At 35.2% G+C, this 19,188-nt stretch overlaps 1 protein-coding gene across 1 annotated transcript in view; it reads left to right on the forward strand.

Annotated features, from left to right (window-relative positions):
- Nucleotides 1-19,188, forward strand: part of SUCO (SUN domain containing ossification factor) — a 123,686-nt gene that overhangs the window by 89,358 nt on the left and 15,140 nt on the right. The window contains exons 15-21 of the mRNA XM_006887433.1: nucleotides 61-129; nucleotides 891-981; nucleotides 4,799-4,963; nucleotides 9,399-9,486; nucleotides 15,034-15,138; nucleotides 18,107-18,261; nucleotides 18,848-18,939. Of these exons, the coding sequence (XP_006887495.1) occupies nucleotides 61-129; nucleotides 891-981; nucleotides 4,799-4,963; nucleotides 9,399-9,486; nucleotides 15,034-15,138; nucleotides 18,107-18,261; nucleotides 18,848-18,939 (765 nt within the window). The remainder of the gene's footprint in view (nucleotides 1-60; nucleotides 130-890; nucleotides 982-4,798; nucleotides 4,964-9,398; nucleotides 9,487-15,033; nucleotides 15,139-18,106; nucleotides 18,262-18,847; nucleotides 18,940-19,188) is intronic.

The following is a 19,188-nucleotide window of genomic DNA, read 5'->3' on the forward strand; positions in this document are numbered from 1 at the left end:
TATATGAGAATATTTAGGTGGTTGTGGGATTTTTTTTTTATGGATTGAATTTTATTGTAGATGCCATTCTAAATATGGTGAATATTGCTGCTAATATTCTGGGAGCAAAAACTGAAGAAGTGACAGAAGGTACCAAATAATTTTATGGCTCTTTAAATAATTGAAACTCCAGGGTTTGTTTTTTGTTGTTGTGGGTTTTTTGTTTTTTGTTTGTTTTTTTTTTAAGTTAGGAAAAATCAATAAACAAAACAATTAGATTTTTCATTTAAAAATCAAGAACTCCAGAGTACTTAACCTGTTCTCACTTATTCTGTTACTTTTTTTAATGAAAAGCATCTTGATTGTATGAAATGCATGTATTTGTTTCTTTTAGTCTTCATGTAGAAGATTATTTATTTCCCTATCTTTTCACTGAGGCTTTAATGCCCAAATGGTACTTTAGTGCACTTTATGTTTATATATCAAATACTTATTTTAGAAAACCATTTTCCTTACAGATAGCAAATACAATAATTAGAAATGAAAAAGTATCTTGCTCTTTTTTAATAAAAAGATACTTAGTAGTTTCAAGTACAAACAAAAAATTTCTTTCCATTTTCTTTAATTATTTTCAGGTGTCTATATGCATGTACAAATCATGTGAAGTTACACAAATTTACAGTCATTTGACTTATTTTAAATATCTGAGAAGTTGAGAAAAATACAGTCCTTGTAGTTGTGACTTACACATTTTTTAAAGAATAAGTTAAAATTGAAAAAAACTACACTGACAAAAGCTGTTTAACATTTTTCATTTCCCCTGAGAAACTAAAATTACTTATTGTAGTAAAATATTTTCATGGTACACCTTTATAAAATTGAACTCAACATGGGCATCTTTCTTAAAATAGGCAATAAAAGTGTATCTGAGAATGTCACTGCCACAGCTGATTCTAAAATACCTGAATCAACTCCTGTTTCAACTCCTCTCCCATCACCTGAGTAAGTTATATTATGATGCTACTTACAGTTCTGTCAAAATGGAGACCTAATAATAGAAGACAAAAAATGGTACTGTGGTTTGTTTGTGACGTGATTATCCAGAAAATTTTCAATCACATGGCAGACATTCTATTATTCAATCATATAGTCATTTCTAACATTTTGAGGTGCTTATTCCCATGAGTATGTATGGGTCCTGGGACTAAATATTCTGTTTACTTACCTAAGGAGAAAAGAAATAGGAATGTAAATTTATGTTGTTAAAGTACCTTTCTGTATTTCAGAGCTGACTTTCATTTTTCACTATACTGAGTCTTCCTTATTGCAAATAATTGACTTGTCTGTCCAGATACAGAATTAAGCAGTAACTTTAAAGGCCTGTTTATATTAAAGTGTGAGCTTGAATGCATTTATTAACTACTTGTGGTATGACTAGAAAGCTACCAAAGGTTTTTGAAATATCTAGAGCAGTGGCCCCAATTAATGTTAATCATACAGCAAACTCTTCAAGTGTTCTGTCTTTCAAATTAAAGATTTGAAGATTGATCAAATCATCTAGATCTTTCTCCACTTTTTTTTTAAAATTTTTTTTTAATGGAACACTTCTTGCTGATCTTCTCTGTATCGTTCCAATTTTAGTATATGTGCTGCCGAAGCGAGCACATCTTTCTCCACTTTAAAGGAACCCTGATAGCATAATGTATACTGTGACGGGCATCTAACTGAAAGGTGAGATCTACTAGCCTAGCCACAAGAGAAAGACATATGTTCTATAAAGATTTATTGTCTAAAAAACCTCATGGAATACCTTCGAGTATTCAGAGTTGGAACTGATTTGAAAGTTTTTAGGTTTCTCCATTTTGTGTTGTGGCACATTGAGTAGGGATGCATGTATGTAGGTAATAAATAAATATTCTCCATCTCTCTCTATTTTCTTTTACTTTTCTACCAGAGAATGATTGTTTTTAGTACTAGCCAATCTTTATGTACAACAGATGATCATTATGATTTTGGTAATTGAGTATAATTATTATAGATATAAGTAATTTCTGTTTTGTGAGAAAGCTTTGTCACTCAGGAGATTTCTTCTTGAGAATATCACATAATTGAACATGAAATAGATCAAGGTAGTATATAATGAAACTGCAGTATGAAATAACAGTTAAAAAACACTCAAGTACTTACATGAATTTTCAAAATTAAATTTTGTACTTTGAAGGTTATAATGTGTAGTTTTTGACTGAAAGACATTTATTGAATACTTAGAGATTATAATAATAATGTATAATAGAGTATATTTGTTGTTGACTATCATCGAGTCAGAACCAACCCATAGCTGGCCCTCTGGCAGGTTTTCAGAGGCAGTTAATTGCACAGGAGGAGATTACCCATCCTTCTCCCGCTGAGTAGCTGGTGGTTTCGAACCCTGTACCTTTGAGATTGCAGCATAGCTTCTTGCCACTAAGTCACCAGTGCTCCCTAGAGTAGAATTAATATTGTTTGTTGTTGTGTACTTTGGAATTGGAACCAGCCCATAGCTCACCCTCTGGTGGGTTTTCAAAGACACTTAATAAGATGGGGCAGGTTTTCAGAGACAGTTAATTGTACAGGAGGAGATTGCCTGTCTTCTATTGAGCAGCTGGTGGATTTGAACCATGTGCCTTCAGGATTGCATCCTAGCTTCTTGCCACTAGGCCACCAGTGCACTATATAGCTATAGAATTATATAGTTAGTTATATAATATATAATTAATATATATACTAAGATATTTAAATAATTATATGATTATTAATACATAAGTAATTATTCTTGAGTAATTTATAATGTTATATGTTACTGATTCCTGGAGAGACTTACGAAATCTCTTGGAGATAGAAATATTTTTGGTATTTGACTAGGGTAATAGGAGTAAGTGTGTCAGAGACAGTGAAGTTGGATTAGGATAGAGCAGGGTTCAAAGCTGTTGTACATAGGGTCGTTGTGCGTTGTAAGCAACTTGATGGCACATAACAACAATTACATGGAACTGTGATTGCAATTTTGAAACTAGGCTTCTTTAGTTAGCTCATGATAGTTATAATTTTTCAAAAGTGAATAGAGTTAATTTCATTTTATACACCCAAATATTTGTTGAAGGATGTGATCACATCATGCATGCTAGTTTAGTTTTTAATGGATATTTTCCCATATTTATTCCTATGTTTTGGTTTGTCTTAAATTCTTTTAAAGAATTGTATAATAATCCTTTGAAGAAAAGAAATGGAAATGAAGGATTCCTTGGTAACTAGTTATTGTTAGCTCTCGTTGCCTCATAATAAGGGGTTGTGCTGCCAACCCAAAGGGATGCAGTTGAAATTGACCTACTACTCCATGAGAGAAAGATGGACCGTTTCCTCTGGAGTAGTACCTCTGAAAACTCTTGGAAGGGTCAGCCAGCTATGAGTTAACTTCACCTTAAAGATATATAGCAATAGTAGTTATTGTGAAGTTCTGAATTATTTTTGTCTAGGTTTGAGAGGTTTTGTCTTTTCAGCTGTAGCTCACATTCACTCATTGTGCTCTTTTGATTTGGAGCTGTCTCATAGTTGACCTTTCATTGGGTTTCTGAGACTAAATTTTATGGGTAGAGTTTGGCCATTATTTTCCCAGATGCTGGTGAATTTGACTATTACAAAATAGTAGTCTTTGGTTTAGTGGCTCAACTCCCGACAGACTAGGCCACCTGGGCTCCTTATACTCTGCTATGGGTATAACATCAACTTAATTTCATTTTCCTTTTCTCCTTCTGTGGACATTACTTTCAAATTTCCCCATTACTTTATTTTACCCATCATGAAAGAAATACTAACTTAATATGTAACAAATAATAGAACTGTACGTATACATATTCCTTCTAATGATGATTTAGTTTTGACCCTTTATTTCACTGTCATTAAAACAACAGTTTAGCTTTAAATACTGCCTATTGTTACTTACTCCATCAATATTGTTGTGATGTTAGCCTTTGAAGACATTTCTTGACATTAGAGTAAGAAGATACAAAGCTTTTTTTCTCTTTGGTATTCAAATTATATTTGTAGACTGTACTTGTCTTGCTTTAAAGCTGTACCTGGAAAGAAATTGTTTTCATAATCTCCACCTCCACTCCAGAACCCAAAGAAGGGGCTGAATCAGTGACACTGTTAGTTTATTATAAGGCTTAAAGAAGTTAAATATTTGAGTCTAGAAAATTAGCCAAGATAATATTAAGATTATTTTAATGAAGGGAACTTCTTTTCTCTAAAGATAATAATGCTTTGTACACTTGTGTGTGTTTGATATTCTGTTGGAGTTTCTAAAATTAAATCTTGTTGCCTTTTGATTGTAGGATATCTATCCACAAAGTTCATTAAATAAATAAATACATACTAAGAATCATGGAGTTCTAGCTCTGAGTCTTAAAAATCTTGAGCCACTTAATTTGAGATCTTAGAGATGGTAAGCTGTGTAACGATTGGGGTGACTGAAAAGGCAGGGGGACAAAATATACATTCAGGGAATAGAATTATTCATATATAAACTATTATTAAACAGAATATCAAAAAGCAAGTCTCATTATGGTGTGAGGCAAATGTCACTTGATAATAAAAGTATTCTTTCTGTTACCATTTTTGAGTATTTGTACTTTACCTGAAAATGTCTTTCAGGGGAAAAGTAAAATTTGTGTCTTTTGTACTTTAGCCCTCTTTTTATTACATATTTATAAACTTATTTTCTTTAAATTTAAAGTATAGCTATCTAATTAGAGTGATTTTTAACTATGACATATATTTATAGGTTTGCAACCACTGAAGTACATGTCCATGAAATGGAGCCATCAACACCAGATACACCAAAAGATAGTCCCATTGTCCAGTTAGTTCAAGAGGAAGATGAGGAGGCAAGTCCATCTACAGTGACTCTTCTGGGCACTGGTGAACAGGAAGATGAATCACCACCCTGGTTTGAGTCAGAAACACAAATATTTTGCAGTGAACTGACTACCATTTGTTGCATTTCTAGTTTTTCGGAATACATATATAAATGGTGTTCAATGAGAGTTGCCCTTTATCGGCAACTCAGCAGAACTGCTGTAAGAAAAGAAAAAGATGATCACCTGTCACCTAAACCACCGGTAATATTTACGCCAGAATCAGTGGATGGTTCAATCTTAAACCTTCCGAGTGGAGAATCGGACATTAAGAGTATAGTAAGGGAAGATGAAACTGATATTCTAGATGACTTAAGTAGTTTACAACAAAGTAATTTGATTAATCAAACTGTAGATGCAATTGAACTTGAACCAAGCCATCCTCAGAGTCCTTCTCAGTCTCTTCTTTTGGATATTACTCCACAAATTAATACATTATCAAAACCAGAACTAACGGAATCTGTTGAACATGAAACAGGACATACACCCTCACAAGTAATTCCCCAGGAGTATTCTGTTGAGGTTGATAATGAAAGAGAAAAGAAGTCTGAAAGTTCTAGTTACATAGAGAAACCATCTATGATACACGAAACAAGTAAAGTTAGTGAGGTAGTAGATAATACTGTTAAAGAAGACATAAACTCCATGCAAATTATCACAAAGCTATCTGAAACAATAGTGCCATCTATAAACACAGCCACTATACCAGATAGTGAAGGTGGGGAAGCCAAAATGACCATTGCTGACACACCAAAGCAAATTTTTACTCCTGTTGTGGATTCTTCATTACCTGAAGTAAAAGAGGAAGACCAGACTTCTGAAGATGCTCTTTTGTCTATTCCTGGATCAAGTGGGTTACAAAGGACAGCTACAGATTTTTATGCTGAATTGCAAAATTCTACAGATTTAGGATATGCTAATGGAAATCTTGTACATGGATCAAATCAAAAGGAGTCAGTATTTATGAGACTTAATAATCGTATTAAAGCCTTAGAAGTTAACATGTCTCTCAGTGGTCGCTATCTGGAGGAGCTTAGCCAAAGGTAAGCTTTACTAGATGTTAACACTATGCCTTTTATGTAATGAATTAAGTACTATTGTATGATCATGGCTGTAGGCTGAGAAAATGTAGTTATTTCATAATTCAGTAATAGAATTTTAGCTTGAGAGAAGAAGAACTCTATTTGAATCAATTATTTAAGCAATTGATTTTATTTAAATTTTAAAAGTAGACTCTTAATAGCTTTTTGACTCAACACTGCTATACCAAATCTAAATGATCTCTACTCATGTTCTCGTTTTATGGGTTGCTTAACGTTAGTCTCTTACTTTTTGATATTTAGAGGCCTCATGAGAAATATTACAGTATTTATACCTTATCCTCTTAGTAAAACTAGACCAGATATCTTTTAAGTTTGGTTTAGCAAAGACTAAATTGAGCTGAACTATTAGACATTTATATTCCAGTAATATAACCCTACTTCTAGTTCTGGTAATTTGTGTTTCTGTGTCCGCATCAGTGAAAAGTATATTCATGCATACACTGCTCTTTCTTTTCAAACCTATTTTTTTTAATCCTTGTAAGTATTCAAGGTCCTTTGAGCTTTTCTATCAAAAATCCAGAATCACCTAAGCAACCATAGGCAACCACCACTTTTCTGTCAGTTTGTCCATACTGTGATGTCTGTGTGTTGCTCTGCTACTAGAAGCTATGCCACTAGTGTTTGAAGTACCAGCAGGGCCACTCTTAGGAGATAAGTTTCAGTGGAGCTTTCAGACTTAGAGGCAGGCCTGATCATATACCTAAAACATGAGGCCCTTGAAAACCAAACGAATAATAGTGGAACATTTTCTGGAAGATGAGACCCTCACATTGGAAGTCACTCAAAAGGTAACTAAAGTTGTATTTTGAAAAGTAGTGGTTGGTTGTAATATGCTGTCGAGTCACTTGTGACTCAACAGCATTATACCCTGCTCTATCCTGTGTCAGTCTTACTGTCTCTCACACACCTACCCCTATTACCACAGTCACTGAATCAGTTCATCACATTGAGGGTCTTTCTCTCCTGCGCTGTCCCTCCACCCTCCCAAGCATGACGTCCCTCTCTAAGGAATGGTCCCCTTTTTGCGTCATGCCCAAAGTATGTCAGACGAAGCTTCAGAATCCTTGCCTACAAGGAGCAGCCTGGTTTCACCCTCTCTAGAACAACCTGTTTGAGTTCTCCTAGCCGTCCATGGTATATTCAGTACTCTTCTCCAGCACCACATTTCAAAGGCATCAACTCTCCTTCTATCATCCCTAGTCATTATCTAGCTCTCTGACACATAGCAAGTAATTGCAAAGACTGAATCAGGCATACCTTACTCTCCACACTGACATTGTTGCTCTTCAGTACTTTGGAGAGGTCTCTGACAGCAGACTTTCCCAATGCAGGTCGTCTTTTAATTTCCTGGCTGCTGGTACCAAGAGTGTTGATTGTGGAGCCAAGCAAACTGAAGCTGTTAACAATCTCAATCTCTTCACCCACCTATCATGATGCTGCCATTCGGCCCAGTGGTGAGAACCTTTGTTTTCTTTAAGTTGAGCTTCAATCCATATGTGGATGGAATAAAGCTTTCACCCAGTGAAGGACTCTGAAACTTGTTCTTCAGTGGAAAGAAGCCAGAATGAAGGGAAGAAATGATGAATTACAAGAGATGGTAGGAGATTTCAAAAGGCAACTTGAGAAAACCAAACATGATGTTATAATGAAGTATGCAATGACCTGCAGTTAGAAAACTGGAAGAGAAGAGCTTCAGTTCTTTCAAGATGGCACTTCTCAAGTTGATGGAATATACAGAGTTGCTGTACCAAAAGAAGTGGTTGATGCTAAAACATTTTAGGGTGTGTAGTATAGGATCAAGAACCACAGTCAATACCCAGAGTGGTGGAAGTTGTGTGCCATCAAGTTGGAACAGACCCATAGCTGACCCTCTGGTGAATTTTCAAAGACAGTTAAAATTGTACAGGGCCTGCAGAGCAGCTTGTGGATTCGGACTGCGTGCCTTCAGGATAGCACAGCTTCTTGCTACTGGGCTGCCAGAGCTCCCTGCCCAAGGTAACAGCAGGCAAGAATTCAGAAGACAATGTTGCATTGGGGATGTCTGCTATCTAGGCCCCAACGAAGTGCTAAAGAAAAAGAATGTTAGGTGTGCCTGATGTAAGCAATGGTATTTTCAATTGCTTTCTCTGCATGCAATAAAGGAAGGCCAAAAAAGTGATTCCTTTGAATTGTAGTACTGATGAAGAATATTAACTGTACCATAACAGACTAGCAAAAGAACAAATGAAATTGTCTTGTAGGAAGTACAACCAAAAATGCTGCTTAGGGACAGAGATGAGGAAACACATACTTTGAGTGTAAGACATCATGCTTGGAAAATTAGTAGTTGTTTGTAATCGAGTTGCAGCTGACTCAATAGTTGACTCTTCAGCGGGTTTTTGCACAGGAGGAGGTTGTCCACCTTTCTCCCACAGAGCATCTGGTGGATTTGAACCTCATGCCATCTGGTTTGCAGCACAACTCCTTAGTAGTGGGCTAACAAATCTCCTTTGGAAAAGAAGATGGTTAGTGAAAGAGAGGCAGACACTGTCCTTTTCAGAGAGAAAATGACTGCAGGTAGTGAGCATAGTGGAGATAGTGAAGATGGCTCAGGTTTTGATCTGTTGTTTATAGGGTACCTACGAACTGTGGTGCTGGGGAAGAGTATTGAATATACCATGGACTGCTAGGAGAAAAAGCAGGTTCGTTTTGGAGGCAGGGATTCTGAAGCTCCGTCTGACAGACTTTGGACATGTTGCAAGGAGGGAGTAGTCCTTGGAGAGGGATGGCGCAAGAGAGGAAGACCCTGGATGGAGATGGATTGACTCAGTGATTGGGATAATGGAAATAGGTGTGTCAGACAGTAAAGTCTCAGGATAAAGCTGTTTGTACATAGGGTCACTGTGAGTCGCAAGCTACTTAATTGCACATGACAACAACATAACTTGTAGTTGACTGGATAACAGCTGACAAAGAGAATCTAATGTCTAGAATTACTGAAACACACAAAGTTTTTTCTTGAGACTCTCCTAATGAGTTGTAAAATTAGAATAATCTTTATATCCTTGAAGGCATTGATTCCTACTCTCTGCATGTCATGCACTGGCAAATTTTGCTTGTATGCTTTACTTTTTATCTTCTCTTGTTCCCTCCTCCTCTCCTTGAATCCCAGAAAATTCCAAAATTTCAGAAAGCAGTATGATTCATAGAAGTGATGTTGAGGTAGGAAATAACTCAAGAGACTTCTGAACTTTTTTCTGCATTACATAGGACTCAATAAGGGCCATTTTAAAAAAAATGAAAACTTATCTCTTATCACACATACTAAATGGAAAAAAAAATTGAGAAATTAAAGCTCTGTTTTGAATAAATTTTTATTCCACAGGTACCGAAAACAAATGGAAGAAATGCAAAAGGCATTCAATAAAACAATAGTGAAACTTCAGAATACATCGAGAATAGCAGAGGAGCAGGTTGGTTCTCTTGATGTCTTCCATTTTTTTGTGTGTAATTTTTCATTGAATTTTGTAGGACCTCACTGATAAGGGCAAATACTTCTCTGTATTTTGTTACCATTTTCTTTGATTATGTGTGTGCCATTGAGCCAGAACCTACCGATAGCTGACCCTTCAGCTTGTTTTCAGCAGCTGTAAATCACACAGGAGAAGAATATTGCCCATCTTTCTCCTGCAGAGCACCTGGTAGGGTGTTTGGAATTGCAAGAGTCTATTTTGGAAGAACTGATAATACTGAAACCATCCAAAGATACAAAACAATTTGACCACTCCCATGCTTTATGTCTTTGAAGATGTTATATGTAATTTAAATCATTAATATTTGCAGTAAAAATTATTCAGTAATCTTTTATTTATCTTGTGCTAGATGCATTGTTAGGGTCTTACTCCTGTTATACTATTTGAAATAGTATTTATAACTTTTCATATTTTGGATATGTAGAGAAATGTAGTTGATTTCTCTGCAATTTTGTTAGACTAAGTTCTTTGGGGATTTTCTATGTGTATCATCTTTTATTTATTTATTTATTTATTTTATTTTATTTTTTTAATGTGTATCATCTTACTGAATGAAAATGAGGACAGTTTTGGTCATTAAGAGTCTGAATACATTCAGTAGCACCCAACACCATCATCATTTTATTTCCTCTCCCTGCCTCTTCCTCTCAGTACAATGATGAACAAACTGCTGATAATGTCCTAATTGTAAGGAAATAGCTTCAGTATAGACTTGTAAATGTGATGTTACCAATGAGTTTTTATGGTGTGTTTTAGAAGCATTAGGCTTTCTAGTGGCATAGTCCATAGGGAGTTGTGCTGCTAACCCAAAGGTGGTTGCCTCTGGTGGTTAGAATCCACCAGTGCCTCTACGGAGAAAGATGGGCAAACTGTAGACTCCTCTTGTGCGACTTACAGCCTCTAAAAACTTTGCCAGAATGTTAGCTATCAGTTGGTTCCAATTTGACAGCAATAAAAGATATTATCAGCATAAAGAAATTTATATTTAGCTTAAAGGTTATATAATTGTATAGTACAGTGAAGTTGTAGTTTAATGACTTTTTGCTTTGAGTTCATGATAGATTCATTATAAGTATTCCATACAAAGTTCCCTGCCTCTTTCCTCCTTATTCCATCCACAGATTTACTTATGTCCTGTCCTGCACAGCAATCCCAAAGTCACATGGTTCAAATCACCAGCTGCTCTGTGGGAGAAGGATAGGCAGTTTCCTCCTGTGCGATTAACAGCCTCTGAAAACCTGTTGGGAGGGTCAGCTATGGGTCAGTTCTGACTCAATGGTACTCAATAGCAACTTTCTCCTTTGAAAACTCAAACTCTTTGCTCTCTAATTGGAACTGCCTCATAGCTGACTCTCAAGTGTTGGGTTTCTGAGGCTGTAAATCACAGGAAAAGATATTGCCTATCTTGTTCTGCTGTGCTGCTGGTGGATTTCAGTGGCCAGAGAAGCACAACCCTGGGTTAACAGTGTAAACTCCCTGCAGATTAAGCCACCAAAGTTCCTTACTGTGTATATTTTTTCCTGTAATACTATCTTATAAAGAGTTTCTTATATTTACATGTATTTTTAAATTTATAAATTTTAGCTTCATCTTAAAATAATCTTTAAAAAATAGTGTATAAGTACAAAGAATTCCCATATAGGTTTTACCAGCATTCTTCCATACTACCCCACTCCCAATATTAGCACTTTAATAGTATAATTGTCTAAATCAAGATAATGATAATGAAATGATACTATTTTATTCTGGCCCAGGATCTAACCTGGACTTATTCATTGCATTTATAATTTTTATGTCTACTTTTAAACTAGAATAGTTCTTCACATTTTGTCTCATGATCTTGACAGTGTCACTCAGTTTGGGTTTGTGTATTATTTCTTTATAAGTAAATTAAAATTCATTGTTGGGGAGAAAACTTTAGGAATTATGCTTCATCTTCCCAGTGCATATACCAGAAGGCATATGATACACCGTTTGATATCATTTTCTGTCATATAAGAATCCATTGATGCCATTGATCACATAATCAAGGCAGTCTCCACTAGGTTTCTATATTGCAAAGTTAGTGTTCCCTGGTAATAATAATATATTTTCACACACTCATTTTAGCATCTTTGGAGGCTTTTTCCGAAAGTAGCCATTCTTGGTATTTGCCAAATTGTGATTCCCCCCCCCCCCTTCATTCCTTCTAAATTTATTAATTAAAAATTTTGTTAGAAAGTTTGGAAGTCTTTTTCTTCCCCTCTGTTTTACTTCTATCAGTGAGAATTCCTGGATTCTTACTGTGTAGGTAACAAATCCATTCTTTTCTTGCTCAAATTAACCATAATGAGTTCCTTCAAGCTGGCTTCTCTGTGAAATGATACTTGACATTAAATTCTTTTTACTTTTCTGTTCTTTTCCACATTTTTTAATACTTACTCATTGTGGATATCCACATTGTTTCCAACTCTGCTAACACTAATAATGTAAAGGTGTATGTATCCTTGTATTTGTCTTGCTATGAGGTGAGAACTTTAGAGTACTATTCGAAGACTAGGATTCCTAGATTGTACAATTTGCATGTACTTAATTGTTATCATCTGCATTAGTTGCTCAGATTTACATCATCACCAGCAAAGCATGACATACCCTTTCTCCTCATGTCTGTCAGTACTGAAATTTTTTTGTCATTTTTATTTCTTATTTGGTGAACTGTCTATTCAGATTCTTTGTCAGTGCTTTCATTGATTATCTTCTTTTTATAAAATTGTAGGAGTTCTTTTTAAGTTCAGAACATTAATTCCTTATCAGATGTATGGTTACCCAGAGTTTCCTCTCAAATTATAGATGTTTCTTTACTTTGTTGATAGTCATTTGATGAACAAAACCTTTGAATTTTTATGAAGTTCCATTTATCTGTTTTCTCTTTTGTTGCTCATGCTTTTGCTGTGATATTTTTGTTTTTATTATTATTATTAAATGAAAATTTACAGAAATTTTAGATTTCCATTCATGCATTGTTGCACTTTTCTCCCTGCCCATCCCTCCCCTCCATTTTGTTCCTCTCTTTGAAAAGTAGAAGAAAAATTCTTTCATTGTTATACAATACCTCCCCCCAGGTACACCCCACTATGCAGCCTTCGTTCTGGACTCATGTCATGACAATAATACCTGTTTCAATGCAGTATGCATTATTGAACCCATCTTTCTCAGTCTTCTCCCAACCCTGATATCAGTCCTGTTTTACAATAGTTTTACATTATATGCAGTATTCTTTTGTGACTGAGATATTTCACTCAGCATGATGTGCTCCAGGGTCATCCATTTTGAATAATATTTCATAAATTCCTTGTTTTTCAATGCAGCCTAGTTTTCCATTGTGTGAATACACCACAGCTTCTCTATTCATTCGTTAATAGACACTTAGGTTGTTTCTAACTCTTTGCTATTGTGAACAAAGCCTCAATAAACATTCAGATGACCAACAAACACATGAAGAACTGTTCACAATCCCTAGCTCTAAGCGAGATGCAAATCAAAACAACTATGAGATGATATCACAATAGCAAAATTTAACAGAACAGTAACAACAAATGCTGGTGAGGTTGTGGAGAAACTTGATTCACTGTTAATGAGAGTGTAAAATGCTACAACCATTATGGAAGGCAGTATGGCGCGTTCTTAAAAAGTTGCGAATAGAAATAGCATTTGGGGAAAAAAAGAAAAAAAGAAATAGCATTTGGCCCAGCAGTTCCACTACTTGGAATATACCCCAAAGAAACCATAACCACCACTCAAGCAGATATATGCAAACCCATGTTTTTTGCAGCTTTGTTCACAATAGCTTTTGCTATCATTTTTAAGAATCCATTGTTAAGAACTAGATTTTTAAACATTATTCTTATATTTTCCAGCTTTTAGTTTTCACTTTTATGTCTTTGATTTATTTTGAGTTAGCTTTGTGAATTTTTTTGTTTTCCTTTCCAGAAATTAAATTTGTCCCCAGCACCAGGTAATAGAGAGACTGTTCTTTACCCATTGGGTGGCTAAATCATTAGACTAAATTTTATTCCATTTATCATTATACCAGGCCATTCTTAATAGAAGCAGGAGTGGCATCCACTTCCTAAACAACATGCCCCTGGAAACTCTATGGACTTTGATAAATGATGATAGTCCTAGAAAGGCTTCAAGCCTTTTGTTCATAGGTTTGCTATGAGTCGTGCTCAACTCTTCGGCAGTCAACAAGAACAACATAGTGTAATATGTTTTGAGTCCTTGTGAGTCCTGTTCCGTTAACTCTTTTTCAGGGTTGTTTTCAGGGTGTTTGGTGCCCCTTGAAGTTCTATGTGTGTTTGAGGATAGGCATTTCACTTTCTGCTGAAAGAACTATTGAAATTTTGATAGATACTACATTAGGTAGTATAAAATCTATAGATTGTTGTAAGTAGTATTGACATCATAGCAATATTAAGTCTTCTGACCAATGAACACAAATTTCCTTCTATTTAAAGCTTTTTTTCCAATAATGTTTTATAGTTTTCGGTGTACAAAACTTTCATCTTCCTGGTTAAATTTATTTCTATAGAGTTTATTATTTTAGCAGGTATTATAAATGGAATAGTTTCCTTAAATTTCCTTTGTTGATTCCTCATTGTGGTATGTTAAAATTCAACAGATTGTTGCCTGAGGTATAACTTAGTTTATTCTTTAACTGTGGAAATCCAGTTTCCCAGCATTATTTGTTAATCATTTTACTGAATGCATTTATTTGGTAGCTCTCTGTGGATTCTTTGGAATATTCTTTGCCATATGCAAAAAAGAGATTTACTACTACTTCACAATTTGGATACTTTTTAAAAAATCTGTTTTAATTGTTCTGGCTAAAACTCCCACATAATTCTGTCTTGTTCTTGATCTGATTGAAGAATCTCACAGGATTTCCCCAGTGAACAGAATGTTGGAGCTTTTTAAATAAAAAACTTTTAGATAATTTTTCATAAATATGTTTTCATTGATGATAGCTTAGGATTACCTAGATGAATAGTTGTAGATGTTTTGTTGTGTAACAACACACTGAGTTCCATTCTGTTACAGTTTGCTGTAAAATAGAATTTTTATGATTTTCTTAGTACTGAGATGACTTTGTATTTAAAAAACGTTCTACTAGAAAACCTTGACATGTCTTTGTGCTTATTGTTTTGCTTTACAAACACTCACTAGCTAAAGCCTTGCACATAGGTGATTATATCTTAGTTTATACATGTAAAGTCCATATTGGTTTCAAAAGTAATTAACTTGCATTGTAAAATATTCTATATGTTAGCAATGAATGGCAGAATAATTGAAGAGGATGGTTAGACCTGGCCCCAGGTTCTTAAGGTTACCTGAATTTGTTTTACAAAGTTAATTATATAATTAAGATGCTTTTACTTGAATTTAGGATGTAGTTGTAAATGTACACATGAAATATAAGGAAAATTAATAATTTTTTATTTATGATAGGATCAGCGGCAAACTGAAGCCATCCAGTTGCTACAGGCGCAGCTGACCAACATGACACAGCTTGTTTCAAACTTATCAGCAAGTGTGGCAGAATTAAAGCGTGAGGTAATTGTTACAGCTAGTATTGTATAATACGAAGTAAGGATGGAAGTTGTTAAAGGCAGACTTATTTAGAACATGATATCTATGAATTTTATCCAAACAAAATTCTTATTGTAGAGAATTTCAGAACAACTAAATGTAACATTTTTAAGTTTTGGAAATAACATAATCTTACGGCATTCATACATTAGGTTTTAACAAAGTACAGATAAAAAGCTTTTCTAGCACAGTTTAAATAGCATTAAATATGCCATTTTCATTTTAGAAATGCTTCACATTAAGTTGCTTTAACAAAAAAGATTGACTTAACCAGTATTTATTAAGCAGCTAATGTGTAAGAGGCATAGCAGTAGTAAGAAAGTGATAAACAGTAATGGATGATGTTGCAGAGAATAAGGATTCCATAAATACTTAATTTTGCTTTTATAGAACCTGTACAGAGACCAGGAAACAGTCATTAGAACAAAGGGGGATACTTTAAGGTTTAAAACTAGGAAAGGTTGCGTATCAGGGTTATATTCTTTCCCCATATTTATTCAATCTGTATATTGAACAAATCATCCGAGAAACTGGACCACATGAAGAATAATGTGACATCAGGTTTGGAAGAAGACTACTCATTAACAACCTGTGATACAAAGATAACATAACTTGTTGAATGTTAAGGCTTGGGGCATTTATTGATAAAGCTTAAAGCTTAGTCTTCAATATGGACTATACAGTTCAATGTAAAGAAAACAATTGTTATTTAATTAACAATTAAGAATTATTAATTGTGCTCAAACTTTAGACTAAGGGTTGAGGGTGAGGTTTTAAAATCGATGATGAGGTAGGTGATCGGTCTGTGGGCTGACCTAGGGCCTAGGGACTAGAGTCCCACTCCACCTTGGAAGTCGGCTGGCTGGCTGGAAGTCGATGGTGGCTCGTCTTGATGATGGCAGTCAAACAATGGAAGTTTTTGGGGTCCTTTTTTGTTGTGTGTTACTGTTAATATTTTTTTCCCCCCTCAAAAGTGGTTGGCCTTTGAGCTTTAGACTAAGGATTAAGGGTGGAGCCCTGCTCACAGGTGTGGCTTTTAGAAGAATATTCTTTAAAAGACACAGCAGTCATTTGTCTATTTGCTGTAGTGGACAATTTGAAGTTGCTGTGATGCTGAACACTATTCCGTAGTCATGTTAAAAATACCATAATAGTTATCCATGTTCGGAAGCAGGAGTGACATCCGCTTCCTAAGCTAATGCCTCTGGAAACTCTACAAACTCTCTTATAAATGTACAGAAATGATGTTTATTATAGAACAGTGCAGGTCTTTTGTGCAAAGCTTACTCTGAGTCATATTTAACTCGACAGCACTTAACCACTGCTAAATGAGACTAGTGCTGTTATGCACATCACCCTTTGTCAATGTGCTATATTAAGTAACTGGGTTTGCTGTGATGCTAAACCTTGTGCCATGGGAATATCAAATACCATAACGGTTTCTCATTGTGGACAGTGTTTGGTGGCGTTCCCAGTTGTAAAACAGGTTGGGAAGCAGGAGTGACATCCACTTCCTAAACCACGTGCCTCTGAAAACTCTATGAACTTGGAGAAATGATGATAGCTATGGACAAACATTAGGTCTTTTGTTCATAGAGTTGCTGTGAGTTGTTCTTGATTCAAGGGCAATCAACAACAACTTAGAGATAGTGTCCAGAGTTATAGATACAGCAGTTAGTAACCTTTGGCTTCACAGAATTTACATTTATTGAGGATAAAAGTACATATATAGAGATGGTAATTGTTTCTAGTAACATTTAGAAAGATAACATATAAAGAGATAAGAGCTGTGAAGGACAGTGGGACAGAGAATGAAGTGAATTGGGGGAAAGGTCACTGATAGCGTTTTAAGCTAGGACAATCTAGGAGGTCTGAGGGATGGCATTAGAACTGAGTGTTAAAGCCATACAAAGCTGGGGAGTACTAGTAAGGTAGCTGAGTTAGGGCAGAGAGCTAGAGAATAGAAATTATCTGATGTGTTTGAGAGGAGAAAGCAGCAAGTATGATTGGAACATAGTGAAAGAGATCAGGTATATTGGCAGAGACCTGAAAGTGTTAGTAATTTAGAGGTTGAATTTTACTCTAATCTTTGCAAGTTGCTATTGGAGAATATTAAGTGTTACCTCATTGATATTTAAAACATAAAAAACCCCCAACCCCCTCAAAGAAACCAAACAAACTTTGAGAAATAATTCCCTTGCTTCTTTGTGGAGAATTGCCATTTAAGAAAGCATAGTAGTAAAGCAGAGAGAAAGCCAATTAGGCAGTTGAAGTAGCTTGGATGGAGTGACGTTGATTTGAACCAGGCTTTTAGACATGAAAAAGATAATGAATTGTTGACAACAGGTATTTTAAAGATAAATCTTGCTGATTGAGTGGGTGGGGATGAAGGGAGGGATTAAGGATGATTCTCGGGTTTTTTACCCAATGACTGAGTGTGTAGTAATGCAGTTTTGAACAATAAGAAATACTGAGAATGAGAACAGAATTTCTCCACACACCACCCCCCTTTCTGCACCCCATGGAGGAGCTGTGCTGCCAACCCAAAGACATGGCAGTTTGAATCCACCAGTTGCTCAAGGAGAGAAAGGAGGAGCACTTTGCTTCTGTGCCATTTACTGCCTCTGAAAACCTACTAGAGGATTAGCTGTGAGTTGGTTCCGACTCAACAGCATATAGTAACAACAGTGTGAAAAGTCAGAATATGTTCATTGTTCCATTTTAAAAACATTTTCTAATTTCAATTTTGAAGTATTTCAGAAAAGAAAAATCTTATTTTAATAGTACACCTTCAGCATTTAATAGTATACCTTCTACATTTATGATTTTGAACTACACTTTAAAATGCTTGTCTCTCCGTTGCATTTTTAGATTTCACTCTCTTTCCCCCTCCACCCCCATAATTTTTATTGTTAACTGTTTCCAATCTTAGGTTTCAGATCGACAAAGCTATCTTGTCATATGTTTGGTGCTCTGTGTTGTCTTGGGACTGATGCTTTGTATGCAGCGCTGTCGGAATACTTCTCAATTTGATGGAGATTATATTTCAAAACTTCCTAAAAGTAATCAGTATCCAAGCCCTAAAAGGTACTACCAGCATTACATTCTACAGTGTTTTTGTTTTATTTTGCTTTTTATTTTCTTGAGAAGTTTTGGACAAATGAAGAATACTGAGTTAATTCTATTTCTCCATAATTATTGAGTCCTATGCCTGGATGGTTTAGTAGGCTATAATAGTGAAAACATTAGTAAGCGCAAGAAAACCCTGAAATGTGGCTTTTGACAACATTTAAAGAAAGTGTTTGGTAGACACTTTTTAAAATTTATTAATTATACTAGTTCATTTACAGAAGTCCAATACATTGCTTTTCAGATCAGATTTAAAACCACTGAGGGAAAAAAGATATTATAATGTGAAATTCAGAGAAGGAAGAAAATAGGTATTTTAATAGATGAATTGGAGAAAGGACCCTTACATGCCTTTTTATATTTATTAGCTATTCTTGAACTGTTAACTAAGAGACCTGCATATATATCTACAAACAAATATAAATGGTTTGTACAATTCTCAATAGCCTCCATCTGTCCTAATCTGTAGAATAAATTATATGGAGTTTACTCATTGTGCCTAATGTTTGGGGTTTTGTTATAATATTTTTTTTCTAATTTTTAGGTGCTTCTCTTCCTATGATGATATGAATTTGAAAAGAAGAACTTCATTCCCTCTCATCAGATCCAAGTCTCTACAGTTAACAGGCAAAGAAGGTAGATTTTTATCAATAATATCTAAAAACATGATGTTAGCTTTCTTTTGGAATCTGAGTAAAGTCTGTGTTGAATTCAAGACCATCTGCTACAAAATAATGGATATAAGCAACATTTCTATTTGTGCTTTTCAAAGCCGCTTTATCATTTCCATGTTTTATATCTTTATTTCTAGAAGCCCAGAGGGTGGGGCGGGGGGAGTTTATGTAATTAGCCATTAGTAGCTTTCTTTGCACATGCTCCTGTTTA

This window comes from Elephantulus edwardii, unplaced genomic scaffold (assembly GCF_000299155.1).
Source record: "Elephantulus edwardii isolate Elephantulus edwardi_28Jun2011 unplaced genomic scaffold, EleEdw1.0 scaffold00057, whole genome shotgun sequence".
NCBI classification, from domain to species: Eukaryota; Metazoa; Chordata; class Mammalia; order Macroscelidea; family Macroscelididae; genus Elephantulus; species Elephantulus edwardii.